At 39.2% G+C, this 18,290-nt stretch overlaps 2 protein-coding genes and 1 long non-coding RNA gene across 3 annotated transcripts; all 3 read right to left on the bottom strand.

Annotated features, from left to right (window-relative positions):
- Positions 1 to 4,261: 4,261 nt before the first annotated feature.
- Positions 4,262 to 7,671, bottom strand: LOC108263913 (C-type lectin galactose-binding isoform-like). Its single transcript, XM_053677839.1, has 3 exons — positions 6,255 to 7,671; positions 6,093 to 6,131; positions 4,262 to 6,011 (listed from the first exon to the last, which is right to left on the bottom strand). The coding sequence occupies exons 1-2, from the start codon at positions 7,007 to 7,009 to the stop codon at positions 6,122 to 6,124; spliced, it is 765 nt and encodes a 254-aa protein (XP_053533814.1). The 5' UTR covers positions 7,010 to 7,671; the 3' UTR covers positions 4,262 to 6,011; positions 6,093 to 6,121.
- Positions 7,672 to 8,104: 433 nt separating this feature from the next.
- LOC108263912 (macrophage mannose receptor 1) lies at positions 8,105 to 10,252 on the bottom strand. The gene is made up of 3 exons (XM_047154684.1): positions 9,438 to 10,252; positions 9,276 to 9,314; positions 8,105 to 9,194 (listed from the first exon to the last, which is right to left on the bottom strand). Exons 1-2 carry the CDS (start codon positions 10,193 to 10,195, stop codon positions 9,305 to 9,307), a joined length of 768 nt encoding a protein of 255 aa, XP_047010640.1. The 5' UTR covers positions 10,196 to 10,252; the 3' UTR covers positions 8,105 to 9,194; positions 9,276 to 9,304.
- A 3,269-nt stretch (positions 10,253 to 13,521) lies between these two features.
- Positions 13,522 to 15,877, bottom strand: LOC108263911 (uncharacterized). The gene is made up of 3 exons (XR_001812286.3): positions 14,272 to 15,877; positions 13,756 to 13,794; positions 13,522 to 13,674 (listed from the first exon to the last, which is right to left on the bottom strand). It is a non-coding gene; the product is annotated as an uncharacterized LOC108263911 (long non-coding RNA).
- Positions 15,878 to 18,290: the final 2,413 nt, after the last annotated feature.

Here is an 18,290-nt window from a genome sequence, read left to right as displayed (position 1 = left end):
GAGGATACCAATATACACTTTAAATCGTTTTAACATCTTTAAACCAGTAAAAACGAGTGTTAGAGTTTATCTTTTTCCATTAAAAAAAAGCTTATCTAATATTTTTAAGCCCATGGTTATAGAGTATTTTCTGATTAGAAACTTGTTATAGAATAATTATTGTATAAGCCATCAGACTCAATCAAAAGGTGAATTAATCAATAAGAAATGTTTTGTGTCCCTCGGAAACCTGAGAATAACCTTGGGTGTGTTTTACTCATGAAAATGTCAGAGCTGATAGTATGGAACAGTGAAAGCTGACAAAGTAATAGATCACAAGTGTATCAGCATTTAAGGACTTGATTAAAAGTAACAGAATGGTAAGTTATTTAGACATAGTAAGTGTAGGATTATGTATGGAATATTTTAACCAACTAATCTCAGTTGATTTAATCTATCTAGTTGTTTTGTTTGCTTAGAGACCCACGTTTCTTGAAACCATTTCAATGCAGTGAGAGCCTGCACAACTTAACAAACTAAAAATATAACAAACTAAACCAATTTTTGGGTATCAGTTATTTCATTTTAAATGAAGTAATGTACAGCTAAGAATGGGCAAGAAAGAGAGCATTGTGACCATTTACATGGTTTGCCCTGTCATAAGATCTGATTCTTCATCACTACATTTAAGATTTAGGATGATGCATTGTCTTTTTTAAGACTCATGACTTCTGAACTTCAGCTCACTGTGAGGTCCCTATATCTTTAACCTGGTCTCCTGGCAACTAAGTTGACAGCCTTCACGTCATATGCAAACTCATGTAAAAGATATGTAAAAGTAAGACAAACAGTAATGTTTCTACTTGGTACAAGATCATCAAATAAATGGTGAAACACTGACCAACTTTAATCCAGCGTTTATGGTTTAAACATTGTAACAGTCTAATACATATTAAAATATGTACATTAACAACAGCACAGCTATGCTACATCCAAGATAGTGATTTAATTCAATGGTGATTAAAAATAATTTTTTCGTCATTTTACCCAAATATAAAATGTACGCTTACATGCTAGCTAGCTAAGCTACATCCAAGATGGTGATCTAATTGCAATCTGAGAAAGATTAACCATATAATGTGCTCATTTCCTACTTCTGTCTCAACTATTTGCTAGCCAGACTGGGAATGTAGGCCATTCCTCATGCCATTCTCTCTACTTAAGTTAAGAATTTTTCAATCTCAGACACAAATTTGCATCTGGGACGTCTCCAACCTGCCACTCTACGCGCTTTGTTTTTCCTGCTCACCCACCGCTCACTGAAAACCAATGTGGGAAGAGCGATTATCTCCTCCTGTGTGAAAAGCCATTAAGAGTAGCACCGAATGTGAGATATATCTTAATATTATCACCTGTAACGTATTATAGACTGGAGGCGGATGCAGGTGCAGATCAAAGTCGTTATTAAACACTAAACTCAAAACCAAAGTAAACACGGTCTTCGCCGGCAAACGAGAAACATGGTATACAATGAGATCATTCAAGGCATGGAAACAACCGCCACAAATAATACAACCAATAATACCGAGCCACGTGCTCAGTAACCAAGGCATTTAAATACCAAACATAATCACCTCAAAACATAAACACTTGTGGCAAATGAAAGTCACTTCAATAAATGTTCAGCAGGAAGCGAGCGAACCAAAACAATGTCATGTGACTCGTCAGGAGCCGAGCCACAGTGCCCTCTGCTGGCCGTAGCGTAACATCATCATCATCATTGAATAATAGGCATGTCTTCATTTTTGAAAAGCGTTTATTTATCACATTAACTTATTTAGTTAATTTAGCTTTAACTAACTAAAATGACTAACTTATTATTATCACTTTTAGTAATCTGGCCACAAAATGATGTTCCTATTGCAGCCACACTGGCATATACTACAGCACTGTGGAAAAAGTATTCGTGTGTACTGTGGAAAAAGTGTTTTTGTGTATCTCATACTACATAGCTTTAGATCTTCGACCGAAATACACCATTAAACAAAGGCTCTGAGTAAACACACAATACAGTTTTTTGTTTTTTTGTTTTTTTTTTTTATTGAAGCAAAAAAAGCTATCCAACACCTGGTTGTGGCACCTTTAGCAGCAATAGCAGCAACCAAACGCTTCCCATAACTGGAGATCAGTCTTTCACTTACTTCTAGGAATAGGATTTACTACTATGCTTTGGATCTTTATTTTGCTGCATAATCCAGTTGCGCTTGAGTTTCAAGTGACAGACTGAAGACCAGACATCCTCCTTCAGGATTTTCTGGTAGAGAGCAGAATTCATGTTTCCCTCGATTATTGCAAGTTGCCAAGGCACTGAAGCAGCAAAGCATCCCCACACCATCACACTACCACCATCATGCTTGACCGTGCTTTTCGCCCCACCACACTTCCATGGATGGCATTTTTGCCAAATGTCTTTCTGATAGTAGAGTCATGAACACTGACCTCTACTGATGAAACAGAGGCCTGTAGGTCCTTTGATGTTGTCCTTGGCTCTGTTGTGACTTCCTGGATGAGTAGTTGCTGTGCTCTTGGAGGAATTTTTGGAAGGTCCACCACTTCTGGGAAGGTTCACTACTGTGCTGAGTTTATCCATTTGGAGATAATGGCTCTCACTGTGGTTCTTTGGAGTCCCAGAGCCTTTGAAATAGCTTTGTAACCCTTCCCAGACTGATGTATTTCAATCACCTTCTTCCTTATCATTTCTGGAATTTCTTTCAACTTTAGCATAGCATGTTTTAAAATTAGTTTAAGTGTCTTGGCCGTCGTGCTAGATATAAATTTCTTGTGTAGATGCTCCTACAGGCAATTTCTCATAAATCCGTTTGTATCCAACTTGATATATGAGGCCTGTTGTTTTTGGTTAAAAATTCCATACTTTGTGGCTCTCTCACATACGTTTATATGCAGTCCAACGTTTTTCATTTTTTGCCATATCTCCACTGAGCGTGAGCAGTGTCCTGTCCATAGCCTTCAAAATCCAATGAGAGTCTGTGCTGAAGAAAAGCTCCTTCACCCTTTCCTACGTGAATAGTGCGAGCTGAATGCTCCCTGTTGAATCGATGACTTGCCTATCATATAGCCATTGAACTAATGAAAATAATGATATCTTGCTTCACGGGTGTGCTTCAACACTTCGGTTTAAAAGTCCCTGAGTAAACCCCTGTAAACATTTGCACAAGAGCGTGTAAAAGCTATTGCGATTGTAATAAAGGTACCGAGGTTTCAATTCTTCCGGGAACTGAAGGGGGCCTCACATGCGCGCAAGTGTATTAGTCGGTCCACAAGTGGTGAAGAAGAAAAAGAAGCAGAACGCCTACAAGCACACGGCAAAAACTACAGAAGATTAGCTTAGCTTAACAATTTTAGCTCCGCCCCGACTCGTTGAGAGGAAAAAGAGAATCGGTTGATGGTGTGCAACCGATGCTATCGTTATTTTCAAACAAAGCGAGGAAACACCTGGAACCAACTAACGTTATGCCCCATGTAATGTTTGCGATAGCCGGTTATTTGTTAACGATGCTAGCACATTGCAATGTTATAAACTACCTCCTAATCGACCACCATGCATCACCATTCAGCCCGTGTCCTGTCAGCAAACTGTAGCCTAATGTCACTAATAATTATTGAACTGTTAATGCTTTTAATAAATCTCTGAGACCTGCCTTCATGTCAGTGAATTTAAACTAATGCTTGCATTCAGAGTATAAGGTGTGTGTGTGTGTGCGCGCGCACGCACATGAGCGGGTTTAGGAGTGCACCTTAGCACTTGTTAAGACTTAGCACTTATAAGTCATTGTCAGACAGTGTTTGATAACTAATATCTCTCTCACACACACACACACACACACACACACACACTATCTTTGCCAGTATCAGCCAGAGGAGGATGTCCTCCAGGAGTTTGAAATTTTATTTATATATATTTTATTTAAAAAAAAAATAATTTAAACCCCACCGTGGTATCGACTTGATATCGAGTATCATGTACTTTTGGTGGTATCGGTACCGACTACTAGATTTTTGGTAATGTGACATCCCTACCCAGAACCTCCGATATGTTCGCTCTATCTCGACTTTTATATCACAACTCAAAACACTTTTATTTCTTCAGTACTTTGTATCTTCTCTTAACAGCTGGATTATTTGTCATTGATTTGTTGTATGGTTGGTTGTTTGTTTGTTTTGGTGTGGTTCTTCTCCTATGTCTATTTGTTTGGAATGTAAAGTGTCCTTGAGCTGTGGAATGGTGCTATATAAGTAAAACATATTATTAATACTGAGGAAACCAGATTTGTAGAATCATTTTATTTATTTCACAAGAAGTGAACAAGTAGAATTCATTTGTATAGTTACATGCATATAAATAGATGAAATTAGCAGTATTTTCATATTGAGTACATTGAAACTACACACAAGTTGGTAATCGTAGTTATGCTGGTTTTTGTGCTATAACAAGGGCACTGCAAGGCAAAAGAGCTAGGGATATATGCTTAAGAGAATGCTGAAATAACAGGGTTACTACTATGAACCTTCTCCACTGGATCCTGTAGAACAAATAAAAGCCTTTTCATAGGAGAGGTGACAAATAGCTCCCTGTTCCACCGGGCTTTCTCTTCAGAATGTTGTTTCATGCAAACAACATTCAAACCTTTCCATTTCTTACAAGGTATCCATGGCAACAGCATGTCCATGACTACTGGTCAAAAATAGGCTATATTTAATCATGAAAAAATGAGAAGTCCTACATTTTGACCACATTTTTTTGTCATTTTACCCAAATATAAATGCACGCTTACATTCTAGCTAGATATGCTACATTCAATATGGTGATTTAATTGCAATTTGAGAAAGATTAACCATATAATGTGCTTATTTCCTGCTTCTGTGTCAACTATTTGCTAGCCAAACTGGGAATGTAGTCCATTCCTCATGCCGTTCTCTCTCCCTCAGAAGGTGAGAAATTTTGCATCAAAGGCATAAGTTTGCATCTCGGATGTCTCCAACCTGCAACTCTACATACTTTGTTTTTCCTGCTCACCCACCTCTTATTGAAAACAAATGACGGAAGAGTGATTATCTCCTCCTGTGTGATAGCAGCAGCGAATGTGAGAGATATTTTGATGTTATTGTCACTGAATAATAAACATGTCTTGATTTTTGAAAAGCATTTATTTATTACATTAGCATATATGTTTTACTTCAAAATGACAGTTTTTAAGCTTTAATATTTCTACACAAAAGCGAGTAATAATGTCCAACAGTGCTCTCTTTTTAGTGAATAACCTTTTATTAAAAAGGGAGGAATAAAAGAGCAGGAAACTCGGAAATCTTGCTCCGTCAAGAGTGCACAGGTTTAAAACCGATCTTTTTCCACTAAAAATGAAGCACTGCTTGACTGCAGTGAAAGTCAGATCAAATGCATTATGAAAGACTGATAATAGAACATGTCAATATTGATATAGTATATATGAATAAAATGACTAATCTACTAAATAGTGGTTTAAACTTGACTGTGTAGTCTGTATATAAAAGTGCAGCAGGAAAATGATGTTTTGAAGCGGATCAATCAAGGTTTATGTTAGTTAGTTGGATGTAAAATTTACACACAGCCAGGAGCACAAGGAGGATACGAGTGTTTTTCTGAAAATTTCAGGATTTTCATCAATACCAAATTTCTTGTGTAAATGCTCCTAAGAACAATTGAAGATAATTTACGTCTGTTTGTATCCAGCTTGATATATGAAGGCCACTGGAAATTAAGGAAAAGCTGGGTCATACCCCACATCTATCTATCTATCTATTGATCTATTTATCTATCTTTCTATCTAAGCCTGACATTCAGTTTCAATGCTATAAATTACCTATGAATAAGGAAAGCCAAACATATGATACATCTTAATAAGTAAAAGCAAAAAAGAAGAAAAGTGTCATGCATGTAATCTTCCTGTAGGAGATCTCTTCTTGTGGAAAGTCATCTGCTCAGAGAGAGAACACAGTGTTGCTTCATTGTCTGCATCTTTAATGTATGTTTCATGAGACTGTAAACTGATACTTACATGTAATGCAGGGGTGCAGCCAGAGATCACTACATAATACTGTGTAATAAAACACAAATATACATATAACAGATTTATTTTATGAGCTGATGTTTAAATGTTTGATGTCATTAGGATTAACTTTTATAAAATCCTGACTTGTTCTGGATATTTATTACTCACTTCAAGTAGCAGAGGAAATTCAGATTCTCGTTGCAGTCTCGGTTCTCCCAGATGTTTGTGTTGTTGTTGAGAGCTCCGCAGTGATGAGCTGGACATGATGGAAGTAAATCCAGGCTCTGCGTTGGCTCTCCACTCAGCCAGAACCAGTTTCCATCCATGAAGCGCAGGCCGGTCCACACACTCTCTGTTTGGGTCAGTGCAAGCTCCGTTTTTGCCTGAAGCACTTGTGTGGCGTAGGACAGAGAGGCCAAGCCGGTGTACTTAGTGGTGCAGTACCGAAGAGCCTCCTCCCAAGTCTTGCTCTCATTCACCAAAATCAAATATCTATAACAGTAGTATGGATAACGTGCCCCACAGAAATTGTTTTTCCATTGTCCTTGTTCCAAAAAAGCACAGCTTTCGTATCGGTCATAAATTTTTCGATTACGAATGTAAATGTAATTAATGTTATCAGGATAGTCAGGATACCATGGTAAGAAAGAAACTGGCTCTCCATGAGACCACTGCCACTCTGAGTTTACACTTTCTGTGTACAGCCCAATCCAAGCTGGCCCACTGCTGAAACCAAAACTCTCTACAAGTCGCTGCTGTTCCTCTGTGGTGCTGATGGTAGCCAGATCAGTGTGGTGTTCTCGGCAGATTTGCTGAGCATTATACCAATCTGTTGTGTAAGGATAGTGAATATATTCTCTTATCATACCTTCAACCAAGCCACAACTTCCTACCAGGAAGAAAATCGAAACAAATTTCATCATCTCTGCTTTGAAGGATCTGAGTTGTGTCAATCTTTCCTCTCGTCTGTGCCAACTCAGCACACTTCCCCCAACCACACATCACTTAATATAAATATATGCAAAAACATTGTAAACTCTAAGGTTTGCATGGGAAGGAGAGAAAACCTGCTGTATATTCAAACCAGAATATACAGAATTAAATATTAGAATTTGTTATATATAAATAGATGAAATTAGCAGTATTTTCACATTTAGTGCATTGTAATTATTCACAAGTTGATAATCATAGTTATGCTGGTTTTTTTGTGCTATAACAAGGGCACTGCAAGGCAAAAGAGCTAGGGATATATGCTAAAGAGAATGCTGAAATAACAGGATTACTACTATGAAACCTTCTCCACTGGATCCTGTAGAACAAATAAAAGGCTTTTCATAGGAGAGGTGACAAATCGCTCTCTGTTCCATCGGGCTTTCTCTTCAGAATGTTGTTTTATGCCAACAACATTCAAATCTTTCCATTTCTTGCAAGGTATCCATGGCAACAGCATGTCCACGACTACTGGTCAAAAATAGGCTATATTTAACCATGAAAAAATGATAAGTCCTACATTTTGCCCACATTTTTTCGTCATTTTACTCAAATATAAATGTACGCTTACATGCTAGCTAGCTATGCTACATCCAAGATTGTGATTTAATTGTAATCTGAGAAAGATTAACCATATAATGTGCTCATTTCCTTCTTCTGTGTCAACTATTTGCTAGCCAGACTGGGAATGTAATCCATTCCTCATGCCGTTCTCTCTCCCTCAGAAGGTGAGAAATTTTGCATCAAAGTAACAAGTTTGCATCTTGCACATCTCCAACCTGCAACTCTACGCTCTTTGTTTTTCCTGCTCACCCACCTCTTATTGAAAACCAATGACGGAAGAGCGATTATTTCCTCCTCTGTGATAGTAGCGCCGAATGTGAGATATATTTTGATGTTATTGTCACTGAATAATAAACATGTCTTGATTTTTGAAAAGCATTTATTTATTACATTAGCGTATATGTTTTACTTCAAAATGACAGTTATAATGTCCACCTGTTACGAATCGGGACTGGAGGCGGATTCAGGTGCAGGTCAAAGTCTTTATTTAACAGTAGATAAACAAACACAGGAAACGCGGTCTTCACCAGGAAAACAAGAAACTGGTATCGTGGCTAGAAAAAAGGGCAGGAAACCAGACCGCTTAACATGCTAACGCATTCACTATCGTACTCAACCACTAACGGGAACCGCATAGGACGTTTGGCGCCAACTATAATACTGCGCGAAGTGCACAGTCACATGGGGGGTTTAAATAGCAAACCTGATTAACCCAAAACATGGACACCTGGGGCAAATCAGAGACATGATCAGACTTAAATCAATGTCCAAGCAGGACGCAAACGAAAGCAAAAGAGTCACGTGACCAGTCAGAAGCCGTGCCGCAGTGCCATCTGCTGGCCGTGGCGTAACACCACCAGTGCTCCCTTTTCAGTGAATAAAAGAGGAGGGTTTTCCCGCTGCTCAAACTCGGAAATCTTGCTCCGTCAAGACTGCACAGGTTTAAAACCGATCTTTTTCCACTAAAAATGAAGCACTGCTTGACTGCAGTGAAAGTCAGATCAAATGCATTATGAAAGACTGATAATAGAACATGTCAATATTGATATAGTATATATGAATAAAACGACTAATCTGCTAAATAGTGGTTTAAACTTGACTGTGTAGTCCGTATATAAAAGTGCAGCAGGCAAATGATGTTTTGAAGCTGATCAATCAAGGTTTATGTTAGTTAGTGAGTTGAATGTAAAATTTACACACAGCCAGGAGCACAAGGAGGATACGAGTGTTTTTCTGAAAATTTCAGGATTTTCATCAATACCAAATTTCTTGTGTAAATGCTCCTAAGAACAATTGATGATAATTTACGTCTGTTTGTATCCAGCTTGATAAATGAAGGCCACTGGAAATTAAGGAAAACTTGGGCCATACCACACATCTATCTATCTATCTATCTTTCTATCTAAGCCTGCCATTCAGTTTCAATGCTATATAAATTACCTGTAAATAAGGAAAGCCAAACATATGATACATCTTAATCAATAAAGAAGAAAAAAAAGAAAAGTGTCATGCATGTAATCTTCCTGTAGGAGATTTCTTCTTGTGGAAAGTCATCTGTTCAGAGAGAGAACACAGTGTTGCTTCATTGTCTGCATCTTTAATGTATATTTGATAAGGCTGTAAACTGATACTTACATGTAATGCAGGGGTGCAGCCAGAGATCACTACATAATACTGTATAATAAAACACAAATATACATATAACAGATTTATTTTAAGAGCTGATGTTTGAATGTTTGATGTCATTAGGATTAACTTTTATAAAATCCTGACTTGTTCTGGGTATTTATTACTCACTTCCAGTAGCAGAGGAAATTCAGATTCTCGTTGCAGTCTCGGTTCTCCCAGATGTTTGTGTTGTTGTTGAGAGCTCCGCAGCGATAAGGATGAGCTGGACATGATGGAAGTAAATCCAGGCTCTGCGTTGGCTCTCCACTCAGCCAGAACCAGTTTCCATCCATGAAGCGCAGGCCGGTCCACACACTCTCTGTTTGGGTCAGTGCAAGCTCCGTTTTTGCCTGAAGCACTTGTGTGGCGTAGGGCAGAGAGGCCAAGCCGGTGTACTTAGTGGTGCAGTACCGAAGAGCTTCCTCCCAAGTCTTGCTCTCATTCACCAAAATCAAATATCTATAACAGTAGTATGGATAACGCGCCCAACAGAAATTGTTTTTCCATTGTCCTTGTTCCAAAAAAGCACAGGTTTTGTATCGGTCATAAGTTTTTCCATTACGAGTGTAAATGTAATTAATGTTATCAGGATAGTCAGGATACCATGGTAAGAAAGAAACTGGCTCTCCATGAGACCACTGCCATGCTGAGTTTACACTTTCTCTGTACAACCCAATCCAAGCTGGCCCACTGCTGAAATTAAAACTCTCTACAAGTCGCTGCTGTTCCTCTGCGGTGCTGATGGTAGCCAGATCAGTGTGGTGTTCTCTGCAGATTCGCTGAGCATTATTCCAATCTGTTGCACCAGGATAGTGAATATACTCTTTTATCATACCTTCAACCAAGCCACAACTTCCTACCAGGAAGAAAATCGAAATGAATTTCATCTTCTCTGCTTTGAAGGATCTGAGTTCTGTCAATCTTTCCTCTCGTCTGTGCCAACTCAGCACACTTCTCCCAACCACACATCACTTAATGTAAACATATGCAAAAACATTGTAAACTCTAAGGTTTGCATGGGAAGGAGAGAAAACCTGCTGTGTATTCGAACCAGAATATACAGAATTAAATATTAGAATTTGTTATATATAAATAGATGAAATTAGCAGTATTTTCACATTTAGTGCAATGTAATTATTCACAAGTTGATAATCGTAGTTATGCTGGTTTTTTTGTGCTATAACAAGGGCACTGCAAGGCAAAAGAGCTAGGGATATATGCTAAAGAGAATGCTGAAATAACAGGGTTACTACTATGAAACCTTCTCCACTGGATCCTGTAGAACAAAAAGAAGGCTTTTCATAGGAGAGGTGACAAATCGCTCTCTGTTCCACCGGGCTTTCTCTTCAGAATGTTGTTTCATGCCAACAACATTCAAATCTTTCCATTTCTTGCAAGGTATCCATGGCAACAGCATGCTACATCCAAGATGGTAATTTAATTGCAATCTGAGAAAGATTAACCATATAATGTGCTCATTTCCCACTTCTATGTCAACTATTTGCTAGCCAAACTGGGAATGTAGTCCATTCCTCATGCCATTCTCTCTCCCTCAGAAGGTGAGAAATTTTGCATCAAAGGCACAAGTTTGCATCTCGGATGTCTCCAACCTGTCACTCTACACACTTTGTTTTTCCTGCTCACCCACCTCTTATTGAAAACAAATGACGGAAGAGCGATTATCTCCTCCTGTGTGATAGTAGCGCCGAATGTGAGATATATTTTGATGTTATTGTCACTGAATGATAAACATGTCTTGATATTTGAAAAGCATTTATTTATTACATTAGCGTATATGTTTTACTTCAAAATGACAGTTTTTAAGCTTTAATATTTCTACACAAAAGCGAGTAATAATGTCCACCAGTGCTCTCTTTTCAGTGAATAAAAGAGGAGGGTTTTCCCGCTGCTCAAACTCGGAAATCTTGCTCCGTCAAGAGTGCACAGGTTTAAAACCGATATTTTTCCACTAAAAATGAAGCACTGCTTGACTGCAGTGAAAGTCAGATCAAATGCATTATGAAAGACTGATAATAGAACATGTCAATATTGATATAGTATATATGAATAAAATGACTAATCTACTAAATAAATTACTGACAATTACTAGGCTTAATTTATCAGTCACGTGTGTATGTTGATGAATGCCAATCACCTGTGAAGGGCATCCACACCACACCTCATTTCCATTTAGTGACACCCAGTGGTTTAAACCTGACTGTGTAGTCCATATATAAAAGTGCAGCAGGCAAATGTTTTGAAGCTGATTAATCAAGGTTTATATTAGTTAGTTGGATGTAAAATTTACACACACCCAGGAGCACAAGGAGTTTACGAGTGTTTTTCTGAAAATTTCAGGATTTTCATCAATACCAAATTTCTTGTGTAAATGCTCCTAAGAACAATTTATGATTATTTACATCTGTTTGTATCCAGCTTGATAAGTGAAGGCCGCTGGAAATTAAGGAAAAGTTGGGTCATACCCCACACACACACACACACACACATATATATATATATATATATATATATATATATATATATATATATATATATATATATATATATATATATATATATATATATATATATACAGTGAGGGAAAAAAGTATTTGATCCCCTGCTGATTTTGTACGTTTGCCCACTGACAAAGAAATGATCATTCTATAATTTTAATGGTAGTTGTATTTGAACAGTGAGAGACAGAATAACAACAAAAAAATCCAGAAAAACGCATGTCAAAAATTTTATAAATTAATTTGCATTTTAATGAGGGAAATAAGTATTTGACCCCTCTGCAAAACATGACTTAGTACTTGGTTTAAAAACCCTTGTTGGCAATCACAGAGGTCAGACGTTTCTTGTAGTTGGCCACCAGGTTTGCACACATCTCAGGAGGGATTTTGTCCCACTCCTCTTTGCAGATCTTCTCCAAATCATTAAGGTTTCGAGGCTGACGTTTGGCAACTCGAACCTTCAGCTCTCTCCACAGATTTTCTATGGGATTAAGGTCTGGAGACTGGCTAGGTCACTCCAGGACCTTAATGTACTTCTTCTTGAGCCACTCCTTTGTTGCCTTGGCCGTGTGTTTTGGGTCATTGTCATGCTGGAATACCCATCCACGACCCATTTTCAATGCCCTGGCTGAGGGAAGGAGGTTTTCACCCAAGATTTGACGGTACATGGCCCCGTCCATCGTCCCTTTGATGCGGTGAAGTTGTCCTGTCCCCTTAGCAGAAAAAAAACCCCAAAGCATAATGTTTCCACCTCCATGTTTGACGGTGAGGATGATGTTCTTGGGGTCATAGGCAGCATTCCTCCTCCTCCAAACACGGCGAGTTGAGTTGATGGCAAAGAGCTCCATTTTGGTCTCATCTGACCTCAACACTTTCACCCAGTTGTCCTCTGAATCATTCAGATGTTCATTGGCAAACTTCAGACGGGCATGTATATGTGCTTTCTTGAGCAGCGGACCTTGCGCGCGCTGCAGGATTTCAGTCCTTCACGGCGTAGTGTGTTACCAATTGTTTTCTTGGTGACTATGGTCCCAGCTGCCTTGAGATCATTGACAAGATCCTCCCGTGTAGTTCTGGGCTGATTCCTCACTGTTCTCATGATCACTGCAACTCCACGAGGTGAGATCTTGCATGGAGCCCCAGGCCAAGGGAGATCGACAGTTCTTTTGTGCTTCTTCCATTTGCGAATAATCGCACCAACTGTTGTCCCCTTCTCACCAAGCTGCTTGGCAATGGTCTTGTAGCCCATTCCAGACTTGTGTAGGTCTACAATCTTGTCCCTGACATCCTTGGAGAGCTCTTTGGTCTTGGCCATGGTGGAGAGTTTGGAATCTGATTGATTGATTGCTTCTGTGGACAGGTGTCTTTTATACAGGTAACAAACTGATATTAGGAGCACTCCCTTTAAGAGTGTGCTCTTAATCTCAGATCGTTACCTGTATAAAAGACACCTGGGAGCCAGAAATCTTTCTGATTGAGAGGGGGTCAAATACTTTTTTCCCTCATTAAAATGCAAATTAATTTATAAAATTTTTGACATGCGTTTTTCTGGATTTTTTTGTTGTTATTCTGTCTCTCACTGTTCAAATACAACTACCATTAAAATTATAGACTGATCATTTCTTTGTCAGTGGGCAAACGTACAAAATCAGCAGGGGATCAAATACTTTTTTCCCTCACTGTATATATATATAAAAGCCTGACATTCAGGTTCAATGGTATATAAATGATCTATGATTAAGGAAAGCCAAACATATGATACATCTTAATCAGTTAACAAAAAAAAAAGAAAAAGAAAAGTGTCATGCATGTAATCTTCCTGTAGGAGATCTCTTCTTGTGGAAAGTCATCTGTTCAGAGAGAGAACACAGTGTTGCTTCATTGTCTGCATCTTTAATGTATGTTTCATGAGACTGTAAACTGATACTTACATGTAATGCAGGGGTGCAGCCAGAGATCACTACATAATACTGTATAATAAAACACAAACATACATATAACAGATTTATTTTATGAGCTGATATTTGAAATGTTTAGAATAATATTTTGGCTATTTACAGAAACCCAGAGGTTTATTAGTCCTGAACTTTCCATTCACATAACCTTTTTTTTATTTTTTTTTATTTTTTTAAATAACCATTAGTCTGAATTAAGTATTTGTTCACTGGTTTATGAGTATGTGAAGATTGGATTAAACATTCAGTTCAAGAAATCACTCAAATGGTCTAAGAACTATAACAACTCAGTAATATAATACATCTGATAAGATTGGGTCTTGATTGCCACTACTGTAATAACATTTAAACATGGAGAATCCATCCATTCTTCACAAACCCCACTAAGATGTAATGTAAGTAATGTTCAGTTCTGAGACAGAAACAACACAAAGATGTCATTAGGATTAACTTTTATAAAATCCTGACTTGTTCTGGATATTTATTACTCACTTCCAGTAGCAGAGGAAATTCAGATTCTCGTTGCAGTCTCGGTTCTCCCAGATGTTTGTGTTGTTGTTGAGAGCTCCGCAGCGATAAGGATGAGCTGGACATGATGGAAGTAAATCCAGGCTCTGCGTTGGCTCTCCACTAAGCCAGAACCAGTTTCCATCCATGAAGCACAGGCCGGTCCACACACTCTCTGTTTGGGTCAGTGCGAGCTCCGTTTTTGCCTGAAGCACTTGTGTTGCGTTGGGCAGAGAGGCCAAGCCGGTGTACTTAGTGGTGCAGTACTGAAGAGCCTCCTCCCAAGTCTTACTCTCATTCACCAAAATCAAATATCTATAACAGTAGTATGGATGACCCTCCCAACAGAAGTCCTCTACCCATTGTCCTTGTTCCAAAAAAGCACAGGTTTTGTAAATGTCATAATATTGGTCAAAAGTATCAGTGGTTATGTTATAAATGTTATCAGGATAGTCAGGATACCATGGTAAGAAAGAAACTGGCTCTCCATTAGACCACTGCCACTCTGAGATTACACTTTCTGTGTACAGTCCAATCCAAGCTGGCCCACTGCTGAAATCAAAACTCTCTACAAGTCGCTGCTGTTCTTCTGCGGTGCTGATGGTAGCCAGATCACTGTGGTGTAATCTGCACTGCCACTGAGCATCATACCAATATGTTGCTCCAGGATAGTAAATATACTCTTTTATCATACCTTCAACCAAGCAACAACTTCCTACCAGGAAGAAAATCGAAATGAATTTCATCTTCTCTGCTTTGAAGGATCTGAGCTCTGTTGATCTTTCCTCTCATCTGTGACAACTCAGCACATTTCTCCCAACCACACATCACTTAATGTAAACATATGCAAAAAGAACATAATCTCTAAGATTTGCATGGGGAGGAGAGAAAAACCTGCTATATATTTAAACCAGAATATACAGAATTAAACATTGTAATTTGTTATATATAAATAGATGAACTTAGCAGTATTTTCATATTGAGTACACTGTAACTATTCACCAGTTGGTAATTGTAGTTATGCGTTTTTTTTTTGTGCTATAACAAGGGCACTGCAAGGCAAAAGAGCTAGGGATATACGCTAAAAAGAATGCTGAAATCACAGGGTTACTACTATGAAACCTTCTCCACTGGATCCTGTAGAACAAATAAAAGGCTTTTCACACGAGACGTGACAAATCGCTCTCTGTTCCACCGGGTTTTCTCTTCAGAATGTTGTTTCATGCAAACAACATTCAAACCTTTCCATTTCTTGCAAGGTATCCATGGCAACAGCGTGCTACATCCAAGATGGTAATTTAATTGCAATCTGAGAAAGATTAACCATATAATGTGCTCATTTCCTTCTTCTATGTCAACTATTTGCTAGCCAGATTGGGAATGTAGTCCATTCCTCATGCCGTTCTCTCTACCTCAGAAGTTGAGAAATTTTGCATCAAAGGCACAAGTTTGCATCTCGAAAATCTCCGACCTGCCACTCTACGCTCTTTGTTTTTCCTGCTCACCCACCTCTTATTGAAAACCAATGACGGAAGAGCGATTATCTCCTCCTGTGTGATAGTAGCACCGAATATGAGATACAGTATCTCACAAAAGTGAGTACACCCCTCACATTTTTGTAAATATTTGATTATATCTTTTCATGTGACAACACTGAAGAAATGACACTTTGCTACAATGTAAAGTAGTGAGTGTACAGCTTGTGTAACAGTGTAAATTTGCTGTCCCCTCAAAATAAGTCAACACACAGCCATTAATGTCTAAACTGCTGGCAACAAAAGTGAATACACCCCTAAGTGAAAATGTCCAAATTGGGCCCAAAGTGTCAATATTTTGTGTGGCCACAATTATTTTCCAGCACTGTCTTAACCCTCTTGGGCATGGAGTTCACCAGAGCTTCACAGGTTGCCACTGGAGTCCTCTTCCACTCCTCCGTGACGACATCACGGAGCTGGTGGATGTTAGAGACCTTGTGCTCCTCCACCTTCCGTTTGAGGATGCCCCACAGATGCTCAATAGGGTTTAGGTCTGGAGACATGCTTGGCCAGTCCATCACCTTCACCCTCAGCTTCTTTAGCAAGGCAGTGGTTGTCTTGGAGGTGTGTTTGGGGTCGTTATCATGCTGGAATACTGCCCTGCGGCCCAGTCTCTGCTTCAGTATGTCACAGTATATGTTGGCATTCATGGTTCCCTCAATGAACTGTAGCTCCCCAGTGCCGGCAGCACTCATGCAGCCCCAGACCATGACACTCCCACCACCATGCTTGACTGGAGGCAAGACACACTTGTCTTTGTACTCCTCACCTGGTTGCCACCACACACGCTTGACACCATCTGAACCAAATAAATTTATCTTGGTCCCATCAGACCACAGGACATGGTTCCAGTAATCCATGTCCTTAGTCTGCTTGTCTTCAGCAAACTGTTTGTGGGCTTTCTTGTGCATAATCTGTAGAAGAGGCTTCCTTCTGGGACAACAGCCATGCAGACCAATTTGATGCAGTGTGCAGCGTATGGTATGAGCACTGACAGGCTGACCCCCCACCCCTTCAACCTCTGCAGCAATGCTGGAAGCACTCATACATCTATTTTCCAAAGACAATCTCTGGATATGATGCTGAGTACGTGCACTCAACTTCTTTGGTCGACCATGGCGAGGCCTGTTCTGAGTGAAACCTGTCCTGTTAAACCGCTGTATGGTCTTGGCCACCGTCCTGCAGCTCAGTGTCAGGGTCTTGGCAATCTTCTTATAGCCTAGGCCATCTTTATGTAGAGCAACAATTCTTTTTTTCAGATCCTCAGAGAGTTCTTTGCCATGAGGTGCCATGTTGAACTTCCAGTGACCAGTATGAGGGAGTGTGAGAGCGATGACACCAAATTTAACACACCTGCTCCCAATTCACACCTGAGACCTTGTAACACTAACAAGTCACATGACACCGGGGAGGGAAAATGGCTAATTTGGCCCAATTTGGATATTTTCACTTAGGGGTATACTCACTTTTGTTGCCAGTGGTTTAGACAATGGCTGTGTGTTGAGTTATTTTGAGGGGACAGCAAATTTACACTGTTACACAAGCTGCACACTCACTACTTTACATCGTAGCAAAGTGTCATTTCTTCAGTGTTGTCACATGAAAAGATATAATCAAATATTTACAAAAATGTGAGGGGTGTACTCACTTTTCTGAGATACTGTATATAAGTCTGACATTCAGTTTCAATGCTATATAAATGATCTATGAATAAGGAAAGCCAAACATAGGATACACCTTAATCAGTTAAACAAAAAAAGTTTCATGCATGTAATCTTCCTGTAGCAGCTTTCTTCTTGTGGAAAGTCATCTGTTCAGAGAGAGAACACAATGTTGCTTCATTGTCTGCATCTGTAATGTATGTTTCATGAGATTGTAAACTGATACTTACATGTAATGCAGGCTTGCAGCCAGAGATCACTACATAATACTGTATAATAAAACACAAACATGCATATAACAGATTTATTTTATGAGCTGATATTTAAATGTTTGATGTCATTAGGATTAACTTTTATAAAATCCTGACTTGTTCTGGATATTTATTACTCACTTCAAGTAGCAGAGGAAATTCAGTTTCTCGTTGCAGTCTCGGTTCTCCCAGATGTTTGTGTTGTTGTTGAGAGCTCCGCAGCGTTAAGGATGAGCTGGACATGATGGAAGTAAATCCAGGCTCTGCGTTGGCTCTCCACTCAGCCAGAACCAGTTTCCATCCATGAAGCGCAGGCCGGTCCACACACTCTCTGTTTGGGTCAGTGCAAGCTCCGTTTTTGCCTGAAGCACTTGTGTTGCGTAGGGCAGAGAGGCCAAGCCGGTGTACTTAGTGGTGCAGTACCGAAGAGCCTCCTCCCAAGTCTTAATCTCATTCACCAAAATCAAATATCTATAACAGTAGTATGGATAACGCGCCCAACAGAAATAGTTTTTCCATTGTCCAAGTTCCAAAAAAGCACAGGTTTCGTATCGGTC

This window comes from Ictalurus punctatus, chromosome 4, assembly GCF_001660625.3.
Source record: "Ictalurus punctatus breed USDA103 chromosome 4, Coco_2.0, whole genome shotgun sequence".
NCBI lineage: Eukaryota > Metazoa > Chordata > Actinopteri > Siluriformes > Ictaluridae > Ictalurus > Ictalurus punctatus.
This window is presented reverse-complemented; position numbering and strand designations above follow the sequence as displayed.

Coding starts and splice junctions, on each gene's coding strand:
- LOC108263913 (XM_053677839.1), bottom strand. CDS start 7,009: ATGATGAAATTTGTTTCGATTTTCTTCCTGGTAGGAAGTTGTGGCTTG.
- LOC108263912 (XM_047154684.1), bottom strand. CDS start 10,195: ATGAAATTCATTTCGATTTTCTTCCTGGTAGGAAGTTGTGGCTTGGTT.